At 32.7% G+C, this 25,617-nt stretch overlaps 1 protein-coding gene and 1 long non-coding RNA gene across 8 annotated transcripts in view; one reads left to right on the top strand and one right to left on the bottom strand.

Moving 5' to 3' along the window:
* Positions 1–25,617, bottom strand: part of Dnc (phosphodiesterase dunce) — a 315,712-nt gene that overhangs the window by 147,336 nt on the left and 142,759 nt on the right. The window contains exon 2 of one of the 7 annotated variants that reach the window (XM_083101568.1): positions 15,577–16,072. The exons of 4 other annotated variants lie outside the window; for them this stretch is intronic. In XM_083101568.1, the coding sequence (XP_082957694.1) occupies positions 15,577–15,722 (146 nt within the window). In that variant the 5' untranslated portion in view covers positions 15,723–16,072. The remainder of the gene's footprint in view (positions 1–15,576; positions 16,073–25,617) is intronic. 2 more of the 7 variants (XM_083101569.1, XM_083101570.1) reach the window with 2 other exon arrangements.
* Positions 21,623–25,446, top strand: LOC145972735 (uncharacterized). The gene is made up of 3 exons (XR_014439270.1): positions 21,623–21,788; positions 22,616–22,854; positions 25,016–25,446. It is a non-coding gene; the product is annotated as an uncharacterized LOC145972735 (long non-coding RNA).

Here is a 25,617-nt window from a genome sequence, read left to right as displayed (position 1 = left end):
CATTTCATCTCGACGGGCGGCGCATCCCGAGGTGCGCTTTCCTTATTAGAGATCTTTTACGCAAGAATTTTCCCGCCTGCGCAATCTTCCCGTGATGAATCTCGCAGAGGAATTTCTGACGACTCGAGTCACCACTTGCGCGAATGGTTATATATGTGTTACACGAAAAGCCACTTCGCGTCGCGACCCATTATGCAAATTGTGCCTACGAGCAGTAAAATGTGTGCATTCGCACCTTGAAATAATCATGGCCAAGCTGGAGTCAGAATAGCATAACGACAGCTACCGTTTCGCTCGAGAACGCGAATTAATTTGACATCGAAAAGCTTAACAAGACATGATGATTCGTTCGCGAAAATTTGCAATCATCGTCATCGGTGTCATGTACAATTCTATAAATATAAATGATCGCGAGGACTTGACGTGAGGAATCGCTGCAAGATCGACTACCTGCCAGAGGGAATGGAGAAATGCATGCCACAATTGCGCAAGATACGCATCGTCGCGAACTACTTCGACATTTGTAATATACTTGGCGTTAAGTCTAGCGTAAATGCTCTAGTTAGGAATGGCGCAAATACTAGCGTAGCGGTTCATCGTGGACAACGCTTACAGAATATTACGAGCTTCTTCCCGGGTTCTCTCACGTGCATGCTGTTGTGGTAAATTTCTATAAATATCTAAGCATTGATGTTATATTTGTATATCTATTAGTAATTTGTATTTCTTGCTTTTCTCCAATCAAATAAGCTTCAACGATCTTAATGCTGTATTTGAATATTGTGAAACGAAATATTAGAATACTAACGTAAAAAATGTATGGAAAAAATTCAAAAATATATGAAACAAGCAATAATAAAAGTTAAGGTTATTATATATCTTTTCAGTAATATTTTTATCTAATAAAACGATTGATACGTTAACGAAGGTATCTAATGAAGCAATAATCGTGCAAGTGCACTCCTGATTCCCGTTTTTTAAAGAAAGGATGTTACCAATCAAAACCTGGATAATTGCCTAATATCCGGAATCTCGAATTCTCTTGCTATAACTCGATCAAATACTCGTATGCCCTAGGCGAATAGTCTACCGAAGTGTTTTCGTTTTGCTTGCAATGTCCTAACATAATTTACTTTACTTCGTAACGTCGGTGACGATCAAAGTTGTGTTCATCTTTGTTAAAAGTTTAATATGATGTATAAAGGAACTATTTTTCGCGGAAATTATACGATAACCGATAGTGAGTAAAATTTATCAAAATTGCATCGATAATCTCTTTTTATCGGTTTAGCCAATAACGACGTGAAATAAGAGACGTAAATATTAGAACCGATTTATTTTTAGAGAGAAATTTTAATATTAAACATATTAAAATTTCTCTCTAAAAATAAATCGGTAAATTTTTAGTCCCGCAAAGGAGATTTCCGCAGATTTTTTCTTTAAGATTTCCTTCATGTCTGGAAATTTTTTTCCATTTTCAATATTGTGAGAAATATCCCAAGTCTTAACGGCTGAATTAAACACCCACCGGAAAGTGGGGAAGTCCAAATTTGACCTTTAGCTTAAGTAATATATATTTTCTAGAGGAAAAGTAATATTATCTTCTAAGAGTAATATTAATTTAGCCGTCCATCTATAATCGGTAAAATTCTATTTATTTACAGTATATTGTACTGTATAAATTCTATTAATTTACTATATATTGCACACTTCTTCTTATTTGTTTCCTTAAATAATTATATAAAAATCTTACGCGTTATTGACATTTTATAATTGCACAAATGCGTAACTTTGATTAGAATTAGATATCTTTATGATATACGTAATCATATAAATCTAATTGGCGATCAAACTGTCGATAACAGGTAATTAAACTGTATTATGTATAAGATCAAGTCTAATATCACAATTGCTAACATACATTAAAAGCTTTCACGCCATTATCAGCGAACCAATCTACTCCACAAATACCGTTAATATCATAATAGTGCACACGTTAATTGCACACCTCATATACAATCATCAAAGGTATAGGTTTGTATCGACATGTAGACACCACAACGTTAACCCTTTCAGTGCTCTCGTTGTTGAATGGCGTCAAAGGAACGAATATAACATGACGCGTCCATGACCGTATCAATGTTTCTAATTACTAGTTTAGTCGTAATCGATATGGTTCTGGGTTACGTGTATTTTATCGATATCCGCGGAAACGACCCTATTAAACGAAAAAAAAATAAAGCGTAAACCGAGAAAATTACGCAATAAAGTGCTGAGAAAATAACAACCGTCCAGCATCAAGAACTATTAGGCATGTCGCCAATCTACGTCATGCTTATTTCCAAGGACCGTGGATTTTGGGGAAGAGCGGGCAGGGATGCAGGGATGCCGATGTCGCGGGTAAGTCAGCAGGAGGGGGTAGGGCTAGTTATGCGATGGGGTTTGCGGCGAGGTGGGGCCAAGGTACGTTTCGGGGTCGGTCGATACCGTTGTCCGTCGAAGCGCCATTGCCACGTGCTTCGCACCATGCTCTATGATTCCGTGATCAGAAACGCATTCGACTTAAAAACTGTTTTTTTCCGGACTCTCACAAGTGTCCTGTAACTGCAGTTTGATTAATTGCTTCGTAAATAATCGAATCTCGATTCTATAATTTTATTAAGCCTGATAGTCAAAGCGCGATTAATTTTTCGAGTATTATTAACGCGACTTTGAAAAATTTACATCAAAGATAAACGATCTTAAATAATAATAATAAAAAAAAAATATATATATAACATGTTATTGTATTTTAAAATGTAATTTTTGTTTGTGATATAATTTTGTCAAGAATTTTTAAAATATACGCTTGTAAACTCACTATTATTCTCAATTTTTTCTCGTTGAATAGAAATAGAAAAAATTATAATACGAGAAATATACCTAACGGTCGATATTGCCCTTGAAGTTCAATCCGTCTGTCGGATTACTACTTCGAAATGCAACGACGAGATATTCGTGAAAGCGACCGATATCGGCAGATATGGGCATATCTTAATCCTTGACATTTCACAGTCCTTTTGTACAATAAATAGACGCATTGAATACCTTGTATTTCACATTAAACTTTACATGAATTTGCATTCTCCCGCTGTGGAACACTTTTTATATACAAATTCCTGAATGGTCTCAACAAGATATAAATTTACATATAATTATGAACTGGAAAATTATAATATGATAAGCATTATTTATATCAACTATTTATACAACAGTTTAAATGTTTTTATTCTTCTCGTTCTCTTCTTGAATAAATTTATTATTTTGAATATTTTATTTTATACTGTAAAGTATATTTTTTTATGTTCTCTCTTCCTCTCTTTCTCTCTCTCTCTCTCTCTCTCTACTTTGATTATTAATATTATGCAATATCTCGTTGATATAAATTATTCATTATTTTATCGAAAATTTTAATATCATTATATATTATTCATTATAATCTTCTTTATACTAATTTAATTTTCGTATGAACAATATTGAATAAAATTGAACAACAATATTAATTTCCAGATTTTCGACGCTTGCCAAAATTATTATTAAACCCTACCGTCATAGAGGATAAAGACGCAGTTTCTCCGACTATGACGCATAGCAGTAAATTATTTTAAATAAGACTGCACTTTCAAAGTTTATCGTTCGACATGTGCAAATAACTTATTGCGAATTACTTGTATGCATATTTCTTGATCTATAAGTCTTCCTCTAAGAAAATTAATATCGTGATACGATTAAAGCTTCATCTTTAAGAAACGAAGCAAGCCACTTGTCATCGATAAAGGATTCCAAGTTCGAGGTACTAACCTTGATTAGTTTGACTCTCCCTCCCAACAAATTCTCCCGTATTTATAGCTTGGGAACAATTTCCGAGCGAATACACATTGGATAGTCTCGCGGATATATTCGGCCTCGTTCCGAAGCGCAAGATCGCGTGCAGCAAGTACATTACTACCGCCGTGAAAGCTCGGGCCGCAAGCTTTTATAGGTCAAGTTCTCGTTTGGTCTCATAGGGAAACTTATGTTCACCATCGATGTATGCGTTCACGAACATAACCATCGTGCGCGCGATCTGCCCTCGGCCTAGACCTAACTCGAACTCGGATGTCTCGTGATAACCATTGCTTTCTAGTTAATGCATCATTTCTCCTTGTCATGTCTTAATTGCAATGACACATGATAGATTGACTCTAACAAAACAGTGAACATAGAGAAGACAGGCGGAGATACAGAATGAAAATTGCCCTATATTCGCGATATTAGAAATTCGCTGCAATATGTTTCACGAGAGAAATAAAGGAAGTTTTAAACTTATAATAAAGTTGAAGTAAAATTCTGATCTATCTTTAAGATCAAGATGGATAAAATGGGATTTAGCGAAGGCAAAGTGATGAAGAAGTTACTATCTCGAGTTGGATTTGGATGTACCACGATGAACAAGCTTGTATTAGTATGTTGCGAACCGCCAGAACCACTCCGTTTTTAGTGTAAAGCTTCTGCTACTTCAAGCATACTAGCGAAAGTTTATAGATAAATTTCTTCAGATACATGCTCTTCTTGTGTCCATAGATCGAAATCGGACACATACAACATCGCTGTTGAAAGGAACAATTGTGCATTGAACTTGTATTTCGAACAGCGTTCTGAAATAAACAAATGAATTTATCGTTGAAATTAAAGCTGAAATTCCTGGGATATTCTCGTACGATACTACAATTCCACGCATGATATATCGTTGCTGTATGAGCTAGTTGTACCAAAAATTACAAACCATGAAATGAAAAAATTCACGGATATAACATGTTTCGTGTAATGGTGGACAACGTTAATTACGCGCGACGTTAATTATTGAATTGTACAAATAAACGTTTCACCACAAATCATTGTACGCCGGTGGTAATACGAGATCATGAAATTTACGATAATCGGTGCTATGTAAATGTAAAGACCAACAGCTAAATTTTAATGCATGAACCGCATTATATTATGTTGACGTTATTAGCTTGTAGCAAATGTAACGGATAAAATAGTGTTTTACTAGCCGCATATTAAGATATAATTAATTGTAAATTACTACATAAAAGCCAGAATATAAATAATGACGTATAAAGGCAATTTGTAGCATAAAATGGAAAAAAATTGAAATTTAAAAAATTTAAAAAATTGAATTTTTTTAATAAGATTAAATGTTGTGGAAATTATTTAAAAAGTTCACACAATGGAGCATTGAATGTAAGATATGAACAAAATATGTGAAAGATATAAGAATAATTTATATTCTCGCAAGATCAATTTAGCTTAAAAGTGCTAAATTGCAAAAACGATTCTTACCAATGTGATAGAAAGTTTTATTTCACTAAATTGAATCCCAAGTGCACACACCATTCTCACATTTGGCCGAATTCTGTCAAGTTTAAAGAGCCTTTATCTTTATTCCTTTGCAATTTCCTTCGAAGAGAATTTTATAAGATATTGCCACCTGTTATTAAATTTATTATTTTATAAAAATAATAATGAAAAAATATTATCATAAGATTATCGTAAAATTAGTTGCATTCTTTTTCGTAATGGGAATAAATTTTCTGCAAAAAAAAGAAAAAATGAGTACATATGCGCCAATAGCAGATTTTGTATTGTGATAAAAAATATCTTTGTTCAATCGCGCGATAAAAGGATGTCATTTAATTAATTGATTCAATCGTTAAAATCCACTTCTACTAATTTATTCAATAACCATAAAACGGCTCGAGTAACAAGGTATAATTATTAATTACCGTAGAGTAAGTGAAGCATTTTGTTAAAAAAGTTGATATATGAGTGCAGGAAACCACAAAATCGAAACCGCCAAACATGTTCGCCTAATTCAACGTAATAGAAAAAAAATGGATTGCGGTAAAATATGTATATATATCTACATATATATTTATAATATACATACAAATATATAGATACACTTATATTTATAAAGTAATGGCATTAAAATTTACGCATACAATTAAAATAATCTAATATCTAAATTAATTTTTAATTATGAAAAACAGTTTGATATGTATTATATATAACGCGATAAGAATAAAAAAATTTAAATTTTTTTCACATTTAGTCTATGCATTCTGATATTAAAAAATTAATAAATAAATTATTACATATATGTAGTATTTATGAAACATTCCTTTTGCATTTCAAAAAAGACACAAATATGTATATATTTCGATATTAACATATATTGTGAATTTTTTAAATATTAGCCTCCTTGTATTTAAATCCGATCTAGATTTAATTAGTTTAAAGATGGGAAAGTAACTCTTACACTAACTTTTATGTTAAAGTAATGATATCATAAGAACTTTCTGAGAACGAAAAAAAATTCGAATGCAAAAAGCACTAGATAAAGTTCAAATAAATGTCTCGGCTCTCGGTGAACCGTATCACAGTAATTACGGGAAAATCGTAAAGGAACAAACACAGAACGCATGCTAACGAGAAAGGGTAAAGGTGAATATGCGTTTGCAACATATTCTGTGCGGCTTTGGTGACATGTATAACGAGTCTTTTAGTCTCATTGAAAACCACAAGGATTGCTCAACTGACAGTGTAAGCTCCATTATAAGTATATGTCATGTTGACGCGAAAAAAGAAATAAAGGTAGTATAAATCACATGACTCGTAAATGTAAATGTATTTCACGCCTACATGAATAAATGTGAACATATACATATTTCAATGAACATGTATCATAACATACGCTATTGGTATAAACAAAATTCTAATGCGCGTAAATACATACTGTAGAAAATGAATTTTAAAAACATTGTGGGAATGAATTCCTGCAGAAGAAAAGAATTTCGATCTTAAAATATATATTTAAATATAGAAGTATACATTTGTTATTTGTTATTGTTGTTATATTAAATTCTCTAATAATTTTTAATATTCTCAAAATAAAAATAAATGCATTAAAAAATTCAGAAAAAATAATATAAAATTATTTGAATTTACGACGACTTTAATTAAATGATACTGGAAAACATCGTTACACACATCAAATATAAATTTAGAAGTCAAGTTTCAACTTTACGTCTAACATGAAATTCGCATTCGAAAATAGCGTTAATCTATCACGACTTCTGCGAGTATTTCATTTCGCTTCAAAATTAAAACGTCTTTTTTAAACGCTCTTAATAATACATGAAACAGAAACATAAAAAGATTTCTCTAAGGAATTTAAAGCGATATCTCGCATTTGCCGAGATATTTAAGTCGATAAAATATTACAGTAAGAAAATAGTATAGAAATATAAAAATTAAAACTTTAAAAATTATAAAATTGTTCCAAAGTATAAAATTATAACATTCTGTATAAAAAATGTATGTATTCTATTTATCAGAACTTACTAATCCGACTTTGTACATTTCAAACAAACTTTAATTAGGAGCAAGCTTCTTAACTTTATATTTCTATTAAGAAAATCTATTTAATTTTCAATATTTGGATAAAATAAAGTGCACAAGGTGCATTTAATTAAAACTATTTTCTTTGCATAAGTGATTCCACTTGAAGAAAAACAAACTAACTCATCGGCGAAAATATAATCGGGAAACAACAAGAAAATTGGCTGCGTCAATCCAACGTTATTCGCTGTATGTACGCTTTTTCTACCAAGCATAATTAGACTCAACGAGTAGACAAATGGTAATTTAATTCCGCAAACATTACACCTGCCAGCGTCAGCGTAGCTGTGTCATGTGTACGATATTACAGTATAATTTACAGAACGCAATCCACGGATATGCGTGTACACTAGTTTGTACATACATGTGTATATATGCAAACTTCAAAGTGTATTATAAACAAAGAAAATTCGAGATAAAGTTTTTTCGATTCTTCTTAAATAATTTTATCGAGTTTGAAGTATCTATTATAGTTATAACATAAAATTATATTTTTCAAATTATATTTCATTATGCTGCAGATAATAACACGAGCATTAATTTATACAAGGTACAACAAATCAAGGTATAATCATATGTGATCACATGTTTTTTATGACATCTTCATGTGATCCATTTCTTAGAAGAAGGTAATTAGACTCGTAATAAAAAAATCAAAGATGCGGTACGATCTATATCCGTTTAGAAAATTACACTTTTATCCCGTCAACCACTCGAATTATGCTAGTTTACGATGTATTCGCAAAGCAATTGTGCCGGCTAAGAAAATATTTTTCTTGTCTGATTAATTATTTTTCATTTTCAATGCAAATAGTGTATTATTTGTCAATATCGCAAAACAGAATCGGCGAATCTCTCAGCCTGCGTCGTAATTCGTTGTAAAAACGTAGCGTGACGAATGCGAATCATCAATGATTAACATCAGGTAGCACTTTTGTCGCGAGCTGACATTACGACGCGGCACGCGATTCTTCGATCGCAAAGCGACAACATATGTAGATATTACACGTGTATTAAGTCAGCAGCTCGGTTGCTGGCAACTGAGACGCAATCATCATTAACTTGGATGCATGCAAACGATACGAGGGATCATTGAATTAAGCCACTTATAGGTGACTACGCATTATCGTAATTAATTGACTGTATATAATTTGAATGACAAAAGATAAAATGATGTATAAATTGCATTTGTCATTAATTTCCTATTGATATTGATTTGATAAAATTGTAACAAAGATCATTTAGAATAATATTTCTTCTTCCATCTAATCGCAATGTAGTTTTTATCATCTGTTTTGTAAAAGGATTATAACTGTTAGCTCAAAGAAGATATCTTTATTGTATTCTTTAATAATTTATTATTAAATTGATTTTTAGTATGCTATGATATACTTTAAAAATATATTAAAAAGGTACTGCTGAATAAAAATAATATTTTTTTTTTAATTTTATTTAATAACATAATTTTACATTTTAAGTGAATTCCAATGTTCATGTTACTTCTTTTAGTAAGACTAGTGTAATAATTTAAACCAATATTTTTATCCGCGCCTCTGACATATATTTCACAATTCTCAAATTAAATACGTGCTTTTGAAACAAAACTTATTGCATACAAAAAACAATTAAACGACATATTGGTGATAAAGTAAAGCATTTTAATGGGGTTTAATCGTAACAAAATGTTATTATAAAGATTAATATTTTTAATTGACCTCGATATTGCATACAAACATTATTGCAAATATAAAATAAAAAATTAATTTTGTGGAGAGAATATTTAAATAATAATACATACATATATATATATATATATATATATATATATATATATATATATATATATATATATATATATATATATATATATACACACACTAAATTTTATTTATTTGAATATACGATATAATTCATGTAAAATATTGACATAATAATTGTACAAATTTTTTATTGATCTTTATATATTTATATTGACTTGTGTGTGTGTGTGTGTGTGTGTGTGTGTGTGTGTGTGTGTGTGTGTGTGTGTGTGTGTATATAAAATGCTTCTTCTTGTTAAGTTGTCTCCGCGATGGAAACAGCTTTTTATACCGACGAGATGAAAGGCTAAAGATTAGGGGCAATCTAAGTTTCTCTTTTATAGAAAATGCGGAAACCTTCTCTGTCGCAATGACTTATATTTTTAACGTCAACACGCGCAAGAACAGTTCCGTTGACGTTGGTGAAAATAAATCACTTTTCTCAAAGAAATAGTTTTTCAGTCATGTTTTTACTATACTCAACATTACAATTACCTTCGATATATGTGAAAAAGTATTACAGCATCAATTGCGCCTATAAAATCTATCGATTGCATACGTAGCAGTAATAATTATGTGTGATATAATGACTATAATAGACTTGCAAAACGTATATATGATGCGTCAATGAGCGATATGTTTCATGTAAAAAAAATGTCAAATTTCACAAATTTAATTTGACGGATTTATCGTTCTAAATTTTAAACAAAGAAAAATTTTAAACACTGAAAACTATTTCTCTATAAAAAAATATTCTCAGCACAATTAAAAAATTTATTTAAATTTTAATTTTGATTTGTCTTGATATTTTGAATTAATTTTGTATTTAATTGTTTTTAATACTTTTTTATAATTTAATATTAATATTTTTTTATAATTATTTTAATTTTCTAAAAGAAAATATAAGAATATAATTTACTAAAAGAAAATATAAGAGAGAATTAATGTATATTCTATATATCTCTTGATTCACGTCATCAGAAACGTAAACGTATTAATAGAACTATGAATATGTTGTATACAAGTATGGTTTCAGCATACTCTCGGATCGTCATATTTCACAGGTCAAATACATCTGTTGTATTATTAAGTTCTTATTTATAGTCTACGAGTTTCCATTTTATTTTCTTCTTTATTCCGTTTGCTGTTTCGTCTCTTCGAGAATTTGATAGAAATATCTATAGATATATATCTTATACAAACAAATCAAATTAAATTTTTTTATATTTAAAAGAATACTATTCGTTAAAATATTTTACATCTTAAGACAAACAACTTTAAAATTATTATGAATAGTTTAACGCACATTGTCATTATTTTATAATTGTAATTATTTTCTATAAAAAAGTTTATTCTATCTGTAAAAAAATATTTTCTATCTGTCTTATTTCACGAAAACATCTTTCACATATATTAGAAAAGCTGTACAAAATATGTTTTTATCATTATCATCTTTTATGTCACGCAAATTTTAAAGAAATACAATAATTTTACAGAATGCAGCGGAAATAGTGTTAATTTCGTTACATCTCTCGCGAGAGTTATAATATTGTGTATTTCGTGATATATCTCGCATTCGATTTCTCAAGCTGTAATGCTACCATCAATTTATCGTGGACATTTCGTTTATATTCGTTTCTCTGCTGTTACGCGCAGAAATACCCCAACGTTGCATACATTTTACGATGGAGAAGTTTGCGAATTGTGTTATTCTCCGTTCTCAGAAGGAGATTAATTGCGCGCACCAAGAGTATTATTCGCCTTATCAATCGTTAAAAGCAAACTCAAATATTATTCAATGTTAGAATAAAATAAGATATAACGAGAATATAGGTACATTTTAAAAAAATATATAAATTGTAAAAAATAGAGAATACCAGAAAGAAAGAAAATGAATATGAGACCTTGACAGATGTGTGTAACAGAGAGAATGAAAACTATTTCTATTCAAATTTTATTCATATAAGCTACAAACCACGTTAATATTATTATAATAATTACTAGTTTACTTAATGTAATGTATATACAGATGTAGGTATTAATAATATATAGTTGCATGAAACTATAACCGAAGGTTAAATAATGCATAATTTGTAAACAATGTATACGCGCAAGTTATGCTATAATGTAGAAACTTACGTAAAAGCTATCAGCGAAATCGAGAGGAGAGAGTTTCAGTGAGAATCAATCTCGTCAGATAATGAAAATATTTTATCAATTCAAGGCAAACGAACAGAAACCACTTATTTGGATACATTTTCATTATCCCGAACGATGTATTTTGTCTGATCGGTAAAGTTGTTTTTTTAATTTCACATTCTGAATTACCTTTCAATCATATCTGACAAATAATGAAACGATAATTTTGCCGAGAAATCTGCGTTAGTAATTTTATAATGCACATTGAAATTCAAATTGAAAAGTTAAATATGTATTATTTTCTTTTAGGTGAATGTGTAATTTTGCAAGAATATTATCTTACTTGAATATTTTATTTTATCACAAAGAGACGTGGTCTGAAAAAAATCAGAAAAGAAAATAAATTCTCTATTATGAAATTAGCAAACACTAATGTTTCATGTACGTGACGTTTTAAATCACTGTATATTTATTCGTTTCATAAAAAAACATCTGGCGCACACAACCAAATTTTGTCCACCTTGTAGATGACAAAGGGAATGCAAGGCTAGGGTAGAGCTCTGGTCCTGAGGGATCGATACGAACCGTTGCCTGCTACTGCTGCTGCTGCATGGGACTGCACATTCGCTAGTAAGCGATAACTTAGCAGTTCCAAAACGCACACTCTTACAAAGTTACATCGTTGTTTTAACTGGAAAATTAGGGTAATTCGATGAAGTTTATCAAACTCTCTATCAGGATTAAGAATATTTCGTTAAAATATTCAATTATTTTTTAGAACTTGTATGGAAAACGTATGACATAATGTAAACGTAAATGTAACGTAATTTAAAGATATACACAACACCTATTTATTTTCATGCATTTTAACAAGCGTTAATACAGAGTGTTAATGGTCATTTCACTATCTTTAAGTGGCTATAAATCGTACCAATAGGATATTCTTGGCCATTGGCCAAGCCAAGCGTCTGTTTACCACAAATATACATAATCATGAGCACAACAAACCTAATATCTATCGTATCTTTTGGTGTATTACTGTCATAATAGAAAATCGATAATATAAAATAAAAAATTCAAAAATAATCCTCATAAACATATTACTTTAATCACAACAATTAAATAATATAATTTAAAGAAAATATAGCGTATATCCTGATTTTAAAATGTTATTGATTCATCACGAAAAGTATGAGAAGAAGATGTAGAATAAATAAGAAAAAAAAGAGAGAGAGAGTAATGTTCTTCGGAAGCATCTTCTGCATTATTTCAAAAGATACTTTCGGGAATATATTGTATAAAATAATTGGAAAAAATCTCTTTTTGAGAAAATCAGTTACCCAATCTTTATCTCCGCCATTTTAGGATGAAAGCTTTCAAATGCGCGGGCGGTATAGATATAAAATATATAGAGATGAGATACATCACTTATTATCTCCCGCTACAGACAATAAAAACGACATAAAAACACATGAACAAAAAAGAATGAAGGTACAAGCTGCATCGCTGTGATCTGTAATAACCGGATTCTCCGGTCTTTCGGTTTGCGCAGGTTCGCGCAGGTGTTGTCGGGAAATGCAATTTAAAGACATTCACCTCCGGTAAGAGTGTTTTTCTTTCTTTGCGCAAAAGAAGATATAGATCCTGGTGAGAAAAACGGAATGATACAATTCCTTACAAGACAAGCCACTGTCTTGATAAAACCGGCGCATGTTCGTTGTAGAAAAGAAGAGAAAAATCATGTGAAATTTAATTATGAAATTATTAATAATCTTAATGTAAAAGCAAAGTGTTTCAAAGGTCTTATCACGATCATATTTCGATTATCTGCATTAAAATGCATATAAAAGTATTATAAAATATTATTTGTTTTATCCAGATGTAAGAAACAAAAATTATAAGTAGTCAATTAGCTAAATGTAAATCATGGAGCAATCTGCTGTTGCACGGCAATCGCGCAAGAATTTAATAACACGCAATTAGGGTATTAATAGTCAATTGTTATCGCTCTACGAATGCTTTATACAAATGTGTACGATGACGCGGCTCACCTTTTGCGGAGTCATTTGCACATGCCATTCGCGTATTTATGATTCTATATCATCTTCTGCCTCCTTTAACTGCGGATAATTATACGTTCTTGCGACGAAACAGTAATAAAAATCATAAACTACGTAGAACACCTCTTTTAAATAGTATAAAAGAATTTCTGTACATATAAGAATTTTCAGAAAAATTCTAAACACTTAAGCGTTAATTAATTAATCCAAAAAAAAAACATTGATGACAGGATGACTTGGAGGCAGAAAATAATAACGGCAGTGGACACAAGCGAATTAATTTAACGAAACCATCGCAATCTACACGAATGTTTCTCGGATGGCTATCCGAAAGAAAAACACGGTCGTACTTTCTTTTTATTTTCAGCAAGCGGTTTGTGATACTCTATCTATGGCGCGTTTAATCGTCTTATAAAGCAGTGCCCTAAGCTTACCGCTTTGGCGACGAGAAAGTAAAAATAAAATGTGAAAGAGAGTACCTCCACGTAAGAAATCTTAATCGGGTCAATGAAAAAAAAACATCTCCATTCAATATTATACCGTTTAATATGAATATAACCGACTGTAAAAAATCGTCAATCAACTATTTTCATTTTCTCTCTGCTTTTCAGTGATAAAATATCAAATTTAAAATCGCGTAAACAGTGCATAATTTATATTTTGATAATGTATGATTGATTTTCTCTTTCAACCGTCCAACTTGCATGTTTTATAAAAACAAAATACAGAACGAATAATACTTTATTAGAAATACCCTTGCGTATAGAATGCAAAAAAATTAAATGGACGTATAATAGCAACAAAATTAATTAGTGAACAATGATGTACATTAATATCTTTACTCGCGTAATATATTTTATATAAATCTTCATTTATGATAACATGAATTTATAATACTAGATAATTAATTGCAAATATATAAAATTTTACTACATTGTTTTTAAACAGAATAAAAATTAGACATGACAATTTTTTATTCAATTCTTATTATATAAAAATTTAAAAGTTTATAAAACTACTTGATATAGAGACTATAATGTTAATATAAACAAGAATGAAAAGAATAGCAATAATCACATGAAACAAGTTATCTTTCTATTTCTCTCAATTTCAATTCATTCAATTTTAATTCTCTATTCGAAGCAATCAATTCTCATAGAAACTTCCTAAAATTGGAACGCAATCTATGATACGTATAATTATCGTAGATTAAAGCCCTTGGAGAAACTCGAACCTACTAGTTATATCGAGATAGTCGAAACTTGATCACTTTGTATAAATATATTCGTCGTGAAATTTAAAACGCATATTTTATATACTTTATGTGCTCCTTGTTCAAGAATTAAAATCATAAAAAATTTTAGTAATTTTTTTCCCTCAAAATCTTATATTTTAAAAGTTTTTAAAAGTGTTATTAAGATATACGATAAATAAATTATTCATATAACGAGAAAAGCACGAGAAGTAAAAGATGGCAAACGTATTCTGTAAAAGCATCTTACAAACATCTTTTTTAACTTTCGCCGTTTTTCACATAAATTAATATTGAAACTTATAGATAAAAAAGATTTAAAGATGTTAAATTTCTGTCTTATCTTTTCTCCTTTTCTATCAATCAACAGTTTAAAAAAAATTTGTATAAATATTTAACACATACATAATATAGATAGAATAACAATTATTATAAAATATCAATCGATATTTTACATTTTTCAATTGAGAATATTGTAACGACATGCGTTATTCAAATAGATTCAAATAGTTACGCTCTATACATATTTGATTATGATACATGAAATGTTATATTTGCATAATAGCCGTATCTACGCTACATCTTATCGAATAAAATCGCGAAATTACATTTCCATAAAATTCACGAATTCATCTGAAGAGTTATAAGCGCATGTAGAACATTTCAAGGCGTGTAATATAAATTCGTATACGCACATGAGAGAGACGAGCGTGTGCAAATAAACGCGAAATCTAAGTTCGCGTGGAACGCATATTAAGTGGTTAATTAATAATTTCCCATACACTATTCATGTACACACGCACTTTCCTCGACAAACTCATTATCCGAGTCATGTACTTACCCACAAATCCAAGAATGCCGTCTCCTAGGCACGTTACTCGGCGGAACCAGCAATAAGGGAACCGTGCCCCTCACTGCACCGCCACCTGGACCACCATCGCCATCATCCGCTGGAAGCCGAAGCTCCGGTACTTGGAGACTGCTCATTCTCGACACTCAGCTTCGATCGAAGCTTCGCGTCACCAGAACGTAAGTCCGTCGTCGCGATGGACGTCTTGGCGTATCACACGTCGACCGGACATCACCGATCTTCGCGCTTCGACGGCTCGAACGGATTCTCGACGACGCGATTTCACGCACACTTGAGCATTTTACACGTCCGCCTTTGTTAACATAACATTTTCAGAATCTTCACGCACACGACCGCGACAATCCTCTCTATCCTCCGGCGAATACAAAAACGTCATCGGTTACATATCGTATTGGATGCACGTCAAAGTGCAATTGAAAGAATTTTATCACAGTTTATCTACGTCGCAAAGTTATAAAGAATCTCTCTTAAAGAATCAAAGATAATAACGGAGATAGTTAAGTGATTGATGAAGCGATCGTCTAATGAATCATCAGACGACGTCAAAGATTTAACGAGTACGTCCTTTATCGATATTCAATTCTCATTGAATCAAACTTTCCTGCATTAATTCTTCCTGTCGCTAATAAGACATCACAGTCAACCTTCAAGCGTTTACATAAATCAATTGTATGCACGGAATGTATAGCAGAGAACTTCGTTGAACATTCAAGAATGGGTTATAGCTAAGGGTTATAAATATATATGTCACCTTCTCTTCATGTTAATAATTCGATCCAATCAATATCGCGTTCCGATCAAACGCGGTTTGTCATTTTCGGGTAAAAAAAGTATCCATTTAAAAATTACACGAGCGTAGATGAAAAAAGCTTCATCAGGAATTTTTCCGTTGTTCTGTCGCATTTTGTCCGCGTGAACGCATCAAGATGCCGAGCGTGTTGCTTTTATCGAGTAGTTTCAATAATTGCGACGAGGCACTGAATGAAATCACAATGCTGCAACTGTGAAGCGCCTTTTATCACGGCCGCTATAAACGGTTTTGCTTTTGAAAGCTCGAAAACTCGTTGCCTACATCGAGCCATGGTGAAACGCGTTGTGGTAAGCAATGCGCCATGCGGCGCAGATGAGTGACACTCTCGCGCGTCAACGTGACAAAGCGCCCGCGGGGGTCACTCATTATGTTCAAAGAGAACAATTTCAGAACTCGACTCGGCTATAGATTCAGTTCGGCATAAATTGCGCAACGGAATTTGTAACGATTATTGTGCGGCTTCGCCCTACCGTGCGAAGAGGGAAATTACATTAATGTGTTTTACAATATAACATTTACGTAACGTGTTACATAATAGAGATTCGCGCTTGAATCACACACAATGACATCTATATTTTCATAAATAAGGAACAAATCCCAATTTTTATTTTATGATATAATCTAAAAATACGATCTCGAAAAAATGTGATACACAGTAGGGTGGAGAAATGTTAAGCTCGGCATCTAATTTGGAAAAGTCAACGTAATCAACGACGGAGATACGAGACGAAGAGAAATGCCGTTGTGAGGAAGTTTCCGGAAACGTCGTTACTCCAACATACCCCTTGTCACATCACGAAATCGACGGAGCATTTGAAATTCAAATGACGAAAGGAAGCGCGCTGCCGAAACTTTATGTTGCGTTGTATAACAAAAAAAAAGTGTAGAAATTCACATCGCGCATTGTGCGATATCTCGATACGTTGCAACGATTTCTATCGCATTTTGCATGAACAATATTATTCGAATTGTATAGCTATAATTCATCGCGATTTATCTTGATTCGAACAGCATGGAACTTTGTTTCTCTTTTTCAAAGCGTTATCGAGAACAATGAAATTTAATCATATTGTAATAATTCATTAAATTCTTCTTAAAATACTTTTATTAAGATTGCATTATTATCCGTTGCTTTTTTTATTTAGCCTTTATTTTAGTTCCGCTTGCATTTCCCTCAACAAACGATAAAGTATCCTGAAGTGAAACGGCTGGAGAATTATAAGCGGATCGATATCTACCGAGGCAAGAATCTCAAGGGACGAATCAGTATATTCGGTGCGAAATTGGCGGTTCGTTAACTAGAAAAATGTAGTGTCAGGTCCAGAGGGGAGGCTCGTAACAATTGTAACGTACACGGAGAAAGATTTCGCATGTTTGATCGCAGTAAATCTCGATGTTCATCAAACGTTACACGGCGAGCTACCAGAATTTAACGAAGAAGCTTAAGGCTGATAACAATCCCGACAGAATTTTTATTCGCCCATTATGCAATTACATCACGATCCTAATATTCTGTAGGGAAAATTTACATCGCATTAAATGCCGAAAAGAATTTTTAACTTTACCAAACTCTAATTTAAGATTAAATTTTGACGATACTAAAAATTGAAAGCTAAAAAATTTCTTGCTATTAATAACAATTCTTCGCTAAACTCGCGCCGATGAAAAAACTTTGAAATTATCGCAGAGCTTCTATCAGGAGCTAATATCAGGACCCTCTGCCCGAACACATTTACCTTGACGATTACTGGCCTAAGATTTCGAGGAAATGACGATCCATCAGACGCGGGTAACAGGTCCGTAATATCGCACATTTTCAACGATGAACTACGATATTGTGAGGAAAATGCGATGGTAAAGTGCGGGGGAACTTCGTAATGTCGGAGGTAACGAAGACTGGAAGAAAAACTGCCTCGAGTGTTTATTACGCGGGCTTGTACGGAGGCCGGTGTGTAACCTGGCGGAAATAGCGCTGGCATGTAAGTCGAGTATAATAGCGGCATTAAAGCGGAATTATTTCGATGAAGGTTGAAATATAACGGGCTCAATGTGTCGTTAAATCGCTGTGGTACACGCCAAGCTCCTTTTTAATCGCATTGCGCGACGTATTATTTTAAAAAACAATAAAATTAGCCTCTGGACGAGACTGCGTTGAAGGAGATACGGTAAAAACGCGCGGATTTAATGCCATGCGACGCGATTCACGGGGATTACTTTACCGCTCGTGATGCGCCTCTACGTTTGCGGGCCAACAAACGGTAATTAAACAGGTGAACGAGGGACACGATGTCGCTAACCTAAGTCAAACAGCGGCGCGTCATCAGAACGCTGTACATACAAAGGATAGGCGCACTATAATATCAATGATATCTTAATTAAGCGACTGCCTACAAAAATTATGAGAGATCGTATAATACTTAAAATCATTTAATCCAGGAATTTGCAATCGTCATTTGATTCTGTCTAATATCACTGCATACATTACGTTATGTCATGATACACATACGATAGCGTATTTTATAATAATAATTATTATTATTAATTAAAAGATCATTTTATCTTAATTCAAGTAACATTAATTTTTCTCGAAAAATATAATATATATATTTTTAGTAAATTAACTCAAATTTCACAAGACATATGTATCTTTAATAAAATTAGAGAATTGTCTCTCTTTTTCTCTCTCTGATACATTCTTCGTGTAATCAAATTATTGCGCACCAACATAATATAAAATGGCATTGTGTTTCATTGACATCATGGAACGACACTTTTTTCTCGTGCAAACAAAGTAAGCCGATAATATTGTCATTTAAATTGTAAAATGCGCACCTCTTACCTATTCAACATTGTCTCACTGAGTGCGCAGTTTGTAAATGCACATTTGCCCCAGCAGGAAACGTCTGTAATATATTCGTCACCGCAAGTGACCAATCACAACCAATTACAGCTCAACGGAAGTTATCATCCCTAACTGAGACTAACATGATTTCTCAATAAACTGTTTACGCATCTGTCATATTCTTATTATATGGTAAAAATATTCTGACACGTGAAAACGAGTCACGTGCCAGAGGAACGAAAGATGAATATGTCCTTGACTCGCGTGAAAAGAACATGCGTCGGGAAGAATGCAGAATATTCCAAATGCAATGTACGTATTCTACGTCGCTGGTAGAAATAACCACAGTTTACACACGACCGGCGATGAGACGAGGGAGGGATGGGAATCATGAGCGAGGGAACCATGTGCAAATGGAGCGCAATGAACTCTGCATCACGCTAAAAGCTAGTCTACAACGATCGCGTTTAGACCACCACTTTAGAAATGCTGTTCGAGAGATTCGCAGAATTATTCACTATTCGGCAAATCAATATTCGAGATTAATCAACGAATAAGTTAATATCGCAGGAGAGATGGTATAAAATCGCGTGCGAATACGTGTGTTTAGTATGTTATCGAATGATGCGATCAAAAAATAAATCAAGGAACGAGAAAACCAAATAGCAATTGCGAAATCGACTCGCGTATGCGAATCGCGCTTGACCTTCGCTTTTACGGCATAAAACTTCTCGGTTTGTTTTCGACACGACAATGGCACGCACGCACGCACATGCAGACGTATATTTCACGACGGTCATCAAACAGAAATACATTCGGCGCCGAAGCACTCATCACGATGAATAAGACGGGAGTCCGACGAGTATTCCGTTATAATTCAATCTGACAGCTGAATCTATGTCGTATGGATTTAATTAATGAAATACATGCCTAATATTTTTCTTCCATAGTTTTTCATCAATTAATCTTTCGACGAATTATAATCCAAAATAAATATCATCAACTTTAAGAAATAAATTTAATTAAAAAGAAATTAATTTTTATTTTTATTATTTTATTACAAATATATACATGATACACATTTACGTTATTAATTATATAATTGCTAGCTTCTTGCCTGATTGACTCAATATTTTTGACTCAAATTCTTTACTAAATCATGTGGACTACTACAAAGTAAGACCTTTCTTTAGCAGGAAGGTCAGTCTCTTTGATATAAATCTATGTCAACAACGATTTTAATCAGGTGAGTTTACCTTTTAAAAGACTATATTCCTGACATCGAAGTGAAAGTGTATCTATTCATTCCTCGACACCTTTTCCTTGAAATGTTGGCCTTATAAGCGAAGAAAAATGCCGACGTCTATTAACGAAAAAGATCGATAACAGCCTCATATATATTTTACTCTCTTAAAATGCCGCGCGCGTGTTATAAAATCCTTTATTAATTACAAATAAGAGCGAATCGAGAAAAAGATAGATAATTGCTCATGTCGCGAAACCAAGAGGGAATAATTATCACTTATAAAATAAATATTATTCATTATGATATAACTCTTCTATTCATCGAGTGTACTTTATTAATGCGATAATAAAGAAGCAATCCGATAAAAATGTCTACAAATAACATTTTTACACCAATAACTGACAGCTCCATTACAAGCCGAATACAATACGATAATCACATAAGCATCGTGATCGAGGCAAAGCTCACCGCAAACGCATTTCTCACATTCCATATGGGGTAGGAATTCGCGGAATCTCGATTAGCCGATCTGACGTAGAAATAAACATCGATATACATAAACGAGATCGATGGCTCTTCGGTATTTAATGAATGGCATAGATATTTATCTAAGGTGTATCTTTTGCATTGACCAATTTACGGAAAAAAGCCTTTCTTCAGAAACTTCAGAATCCAGAACTCTTAAAGTTCTGTATGCCGCACTCAAGGATTTTAGAGTATCATACTAAGATCCTTCAAAGATAACAAGAGAGGGAAAGAAAGAGGGAAAGAAAGAGAGAAAAAAAGAGAGGACCATCACTAAAAGATAATCGATTCAATTTTATTATAGATAACATTGGAACTTGAATTCAGTGCTGAATCAAATAATACTTGATAAGAATAGCCAATACATGCACTATTGTATTGAAACATGGCAATACAAATTTCCATTTTTGCACGTAATAACAAAGAAATAAAATTGCGAGACACGGAATTAATCCATGATAAAATTATCACAGTACATAGCAGAACAGCGTCGATGCATGTTGAACAAGCGGGCGATCAATACTTTCACTTCATTTTTTTCCTAACCATTTACATCGATATTCGTTATTATTGCTCTACACGTCATTACATCGATTGGCAATTACATTGTGCTGCTAATTAAGCCATCGAGATAGGGATTAATGTCGCATTACGATTGCCAGTCCCAGAGCTCGTACGGCTCCAACTCAGCGAGTGTTCTAATTACTTGGTTGAAACCGTACAATTTCCGATTATCCTGTCACTAACTTAACGACAGCGTAAGTAGATGTGGAACCAGAAATGCAAACGCGCGATACACGCATATGATATCAAACTTAATTAATTTCGTGTCACAATTATGAACATTGTAAATATCATATGCGGAAGTTGTGACATAAATCTTGGAATATCTCAACGTTTTTACGCTGTACTGTGTAAAATTATTTTTTAAATCTTTTTGATAGAAATGAGACACAAGCCTTACATTGAGTTGTTTGCGATTTCTATCAAAAAAATAATTTTACACAGTGCGGTGTAAAAAGAATCTTGTTTCTGTAAAATATTCAATCGCAGCAAATTGTTCATATTTTTTCAAGAAGACACTATAGTTTCTTTATAAATGCTTGTTTCTAATCCGGTTATCATCCGAACCCTTTGAAAGTAATTTGATGCGAGCTTCTATCCATCGTTGTAACGATCGATGTAACGTAACACTGTAACCCGAGTTGTATTCGCCCATCTATCATTGAACTATACTTCCGTGTAACAAGCTCGTTTCCTTTATACATATATAATATCGTTTTCTTGCATAGGATCGATAGCCAATACCGATCTCATCGTAATATATCACAGAGACCGACTGACAAAACAAATAGACTGTCCATATCAAATCCAGTGAATTAATTGTCGCGGCTTAACAAGTCGTTCTATCTCGACGAATCCGCGTTTCCCGAAATTTCGAAACTTTGATTGAAACAGATGTAGACATCTTGTTCCCCTCCCTCCCGAGGGAGGTAAGTTTCGTGAAAGGCTATCAACCGCGACGCGATTGACGATATGACACATAATGCATAATAAAAAGGATTCGGTCGATGGTTCCGCGTAGGTTTGTGCTGAATACGAAACGAGTTCTGAACGGATTATCTCAGATGCTGGCTAAAAAACGGAGCAACGCGAGAGAGTATCTTTAATCTGTCTGTGAACTCGTTCTACGAGTATACGATGAGAAACGACTATAAAGCGGAGCCGAAGGTAAGAAGGACAACCTGCACGCCAAACTCTTGCAGCGGATAAACAGATTATGAAATAAACCACGAAGCGAACGATTACGAAAGCACGAGAGAGGTAATGAATTATTCGTGGAGTAATTAATGAAAAATGGGAGGAACAAGTTTCAGTGACAATAAGTAATTTTCCTCATGTATTCCAGTGAATCTTTGAATTTTTTTGTTTTTATTTTATCTGAGCAAATTTAATATACCTAATATATACGTCTAAACACAAAATCCATATATACGGGACGCGATATGCAAATATATTTTCATATATATATATATATATATATATATATATACGTATATTCCCAGTACAGCGACTATAGGAATTAAGCGAGCGAAGTAAGGTACGCTGTAGATGGATAACAATTTTCCTGCAACAACGAAGCAGCAAAATAATTTACAAGACGCGCCATCACATCATATAAGCGTAACATAAAAGATCCATCTTAGCAATATCGAACTTCTCGTTGAGTAACGCGTTGCAAACTACGCGCAAAAAAGGGGTGTCTCGTAGGAAAAAAAGAGGGTTTTATAGCCACATGACGCCCCGTTCCAATTTTTCCGCACGACAAGGCGATTATGTGTACGCCGCGTGCCAACAACGTGCTAACCGCGCTTTTACATTTTTGTCCTATGTAACTATCGATCAAGTCTCTTTATTCTATTCTTTTTTTTTTTTGCGCGGATTAAACATCGAGATGCATAAAAGTACCACGTAGTAATATATCCCGAGAACAGAAAGTAATAACGCGTATCGCTACAAGCGACAGAGAAAGTGCAATATGTAAGCGCGCACGTAACACGCATCAATGCGTCTTCCGTAATTCGGTCAGCATTATCTCGTAGAAACGATAATTTTCTGAGGGAATCGGTCGCATACGGAAAAGTGTACAAAGCTCGCTACGCTATTTACTCGATTACGTTTATTTGTTGTCCGAATGGGTAACATTTGTTTGAACGAAATGCTGTTGTGCTGATCGAGAAACAAGAGATTCGCTTTCCAGTAATCACGACAACTACACCGCATATCAATTTGGAATTTTGATGCCGTATATGTCCAAAATTTGATGTGCGGATGGGTTCGAGATTAAACACGCTCGAATACGTCGTCGATTTTCGCGAAAATTAGCATGATTGATTGCATTCAGCTAGGGAATAACAGTTTGTCAGGAAATACAAGCATTGTCTGCCTGTTTGAAAGTAACCATACATATTTATAATGAATATATTTTCTTTCGTATTCGAATCGTGTTATAAAATTATTAGTTAATAAATCGACGCGCGATTCAATTTTGAAGAATTTTCAAATTTGTAGCTGATCATAATGAGCGTGACTTTTTACACAATTTGTATAATTCATAAAAGAAATATCGCGTTTGCGTAAAAATGCTACTTTTATGTAGACTTTGTTACGACCAATCAGTATCTTGTTACGACAAGAAACGCAGCATATTATCTTAATTTTTTGCGACCTGAATAATTATAGTCAATCCTTGAATAATACTTATATTCCAATTATCAAGACAATGATTACTTCACTGTGATTAAAACCAAATTATTTATGCAAACATCGTGGAGGTATCTATAGATGATATTCTTAGGAAGCATGTAATTTCACGCGCACTATTTCACATTCTTCTCATGTTTTGCAATAATTTGAAATAGTTATACAGATTTTATATGTCATGCAAAAAGCTGAATATGGAATAGAGGGTAATTTTTATCAAGGTAAACGAGAAGTATAAATTGTATAATAAATTATACATGCCGTAATTCATAATGTTTTTATTATATTTAGCTTCTTTAAAAAATTAATGTTTTGACATTAGATTGATATAGATTTGACATAACATGTTAACAAACGGATGTGTGATTTAGTTATTTGTAAATAAATAGTTATATCAATCATAAACAAAGTTGTTTCTAATAAAAATAAACTGAAAATAAATTGAAAATAAATCTCTGTATTGAAATGTCAATCGTATAAAACTCAGAATTAAATGGACATATGATATTGACTATGTATATCGGGTTTCTCAAATTTGTTAATGTCAGATGCTAGTAATATATATAAGCACATATAAAATTTTGTAATAATGTTACTAATAAAATGGAATGGAACGCACCAAACGTTCAATGAATCTTGATTTAAAATAAATGAGAGAAGCAATACGCGATAAATGGTGAAAAATTACTTGGATTTTTTATAAGTAAATATTCTGTTTCAGATGGAAGCAGTGATGTAAACGGAACTAAAATAAAAATGCATTAAAAAGAATGAACACACAATCGATCGATAAAAGATATAGTTTAATTGAAAGAAAGAATGTCACAATTTCTATTAAAATATTGTTTCGTCATATTAAAATCTCATAAAATTTATTGAAAATGTATCAACGATCGCTTCGTGCACTTTATCGACGAGATGCACAGAGATGCATCGCTAGAATGGAAAAATTATGGAAACGCATAATGATGTCGCTTGTTCCCTTTCTCTGTCTTTCGCTCTTTTTCTCTTCTTTCTCAAATTGTGTGAAATATTATTTACATAACATGCTGTTATTATTGAGAATTCGCGCAGTCGATGCTTGTAAATTTCAATATTGGCAAATGAATCATGTGTCATTTTGTGTACTGTATCGGTGAATCGAATGTCACAACAAGCACTTAGCTATCGATTAGACAGTTATATGATATCGCAAAGCTTGAAGGCTTCTTCCAATTTATCCGACACATCTTTTCTTTCGTCAAAGTAATAACAATCCAAAACAAGCAGCGACAGATTTGAAGCTTATATTAAGAATGATAAAAAACAGATATATTAAGAAAT

This window comes from Camponotus vicinus, unplaced genomic scaffold (assembly GCF_025532165.1).
Source record: "Camponotus vicinus isolate PSW18456_S1 unplaced genomic scaffold, iyCamVici1.0 SCAF_6, whole genome shotgun sequence".
NCBI lineage: Eukaryota > Metazoa > Arthropoda > Insecta > Hymenoptera > Formicidae > Camponotus > Camponotus vicinus.
This window is presented reverse-complemented; position numbering and strand designations above follow the sequence as displayed.